Source organism: Phaseolus vulgaris, chromosome 5 (genome assembly GCF_051622355.1).
Source record: "Phaseolus vulgaris cultivar YP4 chromosome 5, ASM5162235v1, whole genome shotgun sequence".
NCBI lineage: Eukaryota > Viridiplantae > Streptophyta > Magnoliopsida > Fabales > Fabaceae > Phaseolus > Phaseolus vulgaris.
The window spans coordinates 32,464,262-32,468,129 of NC_143502.1; the positions used below are offsets into that span (position 1 = coordinate 32,464,262).

At 51.3% G+C, this 3,868-nt stretch overlaps 1 protein-coding gene across 1 annotated transcript; it reads left to right on the forward strand.

Moving 5' to 3' along the window:
* The first annotated feature begins 394 nt into the window (after positions 1-394).
* LOC137834292 (uncharacterized) lies at positions 395-1,571 on the forward strand. Its single transcript, XM_068642353.1, has 2 exons — positions 395-761; positions 865-1,571. The coding sequence occupies exons 1-2, from the start codon at positions 395-397 to the stop codon at positions 1,569-1,571; spliced, it is 1,074 nt and encodes a 357-aa protein (XP_068498454.1).
* Positions 1,572-3,868: the final 2,297 nt, after the last annotated feature.

Genomic DNA, 3,868 nt, shown 5'->3' on the forward strand with positions numbered 1-3,868 from the left:
AGAGAGAATTCTCTTGCGTCGTAAACACACACAAAGTAGCAAGATTATAAAGTTTCGGTGTTTGCTAGCGCTAGTACTGACTTGAGCGTCGGAGTGCAAACGGCCACTAGGGCGCCCTTTGCCTTTGTGTTTCAGGTGTTCATCACAGGATAGGCACACGCGAACGCAAGGACTCTGGACGTAAGAGTGACGTAGGAGTACGAAGGCGTTTCGAGTCAACCAGCAGGAACATTTGGCGCTCACCGTGGGGCACGATACAAACACTGTCCCACCAGCAAGAACCAGGAAGATCCAAGAGATGAGAAGTACGAGGCAAGGACCTGTTGCACCAAACGGGGGTGAGGCCCTCACCCTGCAACAGGTTATGGAGATGATGTGAGCCCTTCAGAAAGAGATGGCCGCGTCAAGAGCGAATCAAGAACGCATCCAAGCTGATTTGGTAGCGTCGCAAGTTATGAACGAGGAACTGCGTAGAAACCTGCAAACCCACGCGGCTGAGCGTGAGGGTGCAGATCAGGAGCTAGTGACGCCACCCAGAGAGTTCCCGACACCTTTCTCACCAGAGATCGTGGATGCAGTGATATCAACCACACTCGTAGGGCCCAAGGTGACCTTCACCGGGATGGAAGACCCGGAGGCCCACCTTACGACCTTCCATACACAGATGATGCTGGTTGGGGGCTCTGATACGGTGCGATGCAAGCTGTTCATGAGCACTTTGGCAAGAACAACGATGGACTGGTTCATGAGCCTCCCTGATGGTAATGTAACGTCGTTCCCACAACTCACAAAGTTGTTCAGGGCACAATACCTCGCTTATTGAGACCCCCGTCAGTCTCCTACGACCTCTTTGATGTGAAACAGTATCAAGGAGAGTCTTTGAAGACCGTTTTGGAGCGCAAGTGGTGAGGTTGAACCTCACAGAAGAAAAGATGATGGTGCACGCGTTTAGGAAGGGCATCGTGCCGGGACCCTTCAGCGAGTCACTCATCCGAAACCATCCCAAGACCTTCGCCAAGATAAGGCGTCGCGCGATGGCCCACATTGCGGCGGAGGAAGAAGTTAGTGAAAAGCGCACATGCGTGGTCCCCATGCGGCCACGCGCGAAAGGTCGGCCTCAAACCCTAAGGATGCATGAGGCGACGACAGAGATGAAGGCCCCCGCGAAGCAGCAACCCTACCAGAAGCCTAATGCGAGGGGGCGTAGGAGAGATAACGTGCCGCCGAGGCATGACTTCATAGTAGAGCTTAAAGACCTCATCGCTATCCCAAACATAGCGGAGAGACTGAAGGTGCCTCCCATGACCGACAAGAGGCTCGGGCCTAACAAGAACGCATGGTGTGAGTTCCACCAAGCATACGGCCACCCCATACGCAATTGCTTAGCGTTGGGACACCAGCTAGACGAGCTGGTGAAGAACGGTCTCCTAAGAGATTATCTGCAAGAAAAACAAGGGCCCGAGGACGCAGCGGCAACAGGGGGCGGCCCGGGGCACGAAGTCCTCGTACACGGTGAGGTCCACACCACTGCAGGAGGGTTCTTGGGAGGAGGCTGTACCGCTTCTCAGTGAAGGAAATACACGCGAACGATGATGTCGGTAGAAGCATAGAGAACCGACGACGCCTTCGACGTAGACCTGGCCTTTACTAAGACCGACCTAGAGGACGTTGTCCCCCATGACAACGATTCAGTGGTGATCTCAACGGTAACCGCATGAAGGAAGGTGCACCGTGTGCTGGTATATCAGGGAAGCTCGGCAGACGTAATGTTCTGGACGACTTTCAACAAACTACAACTATCCCTTGACATGCTAAGGCCCTATGGCGGTTGTCTACACAGTTTTGCAGGAGACCAGGTAGAGGTGCTAGGATACTTGGAGTTGAGCACCGTATACTGAGAGGGTCCCCTTGCCCAAGGTCAGTCGCCCTAAACCCGGCGGGACCGTAGCAGAAATCACCCGCGGAACCAAATATGATCTGTTTGGAAACTCCGGGGAAAGAGAGATTGGAGAGAGAGTCTCCAACCTAAGCAACATCTCCGGCCAAAAGGTGCAAGTCCCAGTTGAGAAGATCGTAGAGTCCAGAACCGGGGTAACCAGTGATGATCGACTAGGCGATCAGTTCGGCCCCCGAACAAAGACAGGGTCAGTTTCAAGGTCCTACACACAGGGAAAGCAGAGTATGCTAAAAGCTTGGAAAGAAACACCAGATTCCAAGGAAGGCAGCCCCACTAGTTTCACGACCGGTCTCTCCCGTCTGGACCAATCCTCCCAGAAGAATGGAGAGCCTCGGGACGAAGCACGCAGGCTTGAGGCGCTGAAGTAGGGCTCGGTTCCGTACACATGGAATGTAGCCAACTTCAAGTCTTATTTCGATTAAACAAGAATATTGTACATGGTATTAGAGGACACTTTTTTTCCCTTACAAGGGTTTTTAATGAGGTCCCCATATAAGTTACAATTGAAATATTTTCTCGAGTTATGTACAATTCAGTTAAGAACTTGTTTTCCTTGCGTTAGAAGTCTCGTGGGCAGAGAGGTAGGTTCATGAGAGAACACCTCCCCTCTGAAGTGAGAGAGCCAAGGTTGAACGAAATAGTTCGCCAGATAAATCCTCCTCGCCCTCGAGCGAAGCTTAGGTCATTCAAGCATTTGTTTTCCTCGTGTTAGAAGCCTCGTGGGCGGAGAGGTAGGTTCGTAGAGAAAACCTCCCCTCTCGAGTGAAAGAGCTAAGGTCAGCTAATAGTTCAAGTTAAATCCTCCTCGCCCTCGAGCGAAACCGAGGTCAGTTAATAGATAAATCCTCCTCGCCTTCGAGCGAAGCTGTGGTCAGTTAAGAATTAATTTCCCTTGCGCTAGAAGTCTTGCAAGCAGAGAGGTAGGTTCGTAAGAGAACGCCTCCCCTTGTGAGTGAAAGCGCCAAGGTAAACAAAATAATTCACCAGATAAATCCTTCGCGCCTTTGAGAGAAGCCGAGGACAGTTGAGAGCTTGTTCCCCTTGTGAAGAACGCTAAGGAGGAAAGACCCAATCCACAGTAAAACTCCTTCTCACGATAAGGGGAACATGTAACAAAACGCTAGAAGAAATGTCTTAGCCCCAGGCACCACGACATAGCAGTTACATAAGTCAACAAAACAACTTGCGATTTAAAATAGTCAGGTGTTCGGAAAGGTAAAAGTTACAAACAAATGAAAAAGAGTTCGTACATCAACCAAATACAAATCATGGGAGGACCCTGGGAACGATCTTCCCATTTTCAACAAGGTTCGACGTAGTAAAGGGCGTAATATCCACTTTGGGGTGCACACAAGCAACTTGGGCAAGATCGTCTCTGAATCCCTCGTCGTAGGCGTCAAGAACATCCCTGGTCAGATCAGCCTCCGCTTCTTCGAACCTCTTAGCTTGTTGATGAAGCTCAACCTCCGCTCGACCCAGCAGTGCCTCGCGACAGACAGACCTTTGTTCAAGCCCCACAATCTTGGCCTTAGACTCCTCATTGGCCTCTTCCAACTCAAAGACCCGAACCCGTAGGGATAAAACTCTTGCCTCCAGCACAGAAACCTCTTGGCGCTTGGCGTGGAGTAGTTTCGAGAGATGAACCAACTCCTCCCTCAGAGTAGCCTCGCGGACAGCAAACAAGCGAGCTATTGAGGAGTCCCCAGATTCAGCCCTGGACAGTAGAGCGTTGAATTGAGCGAGAAGTGCCCCGAAGTTGAAACCCAGTCTTTCCCTGGTAGCAACTTCATCCAGATCCGCAGTCACCCCTTGCTAAAAGCCCTTGATGGCATGTTGAAGGAGAAGGAGCAGTTCAGGGATGGGAGGAGTAGAAGCCTCAGTCCCACCAAGATCAGGGAGAAGAGAAAGACC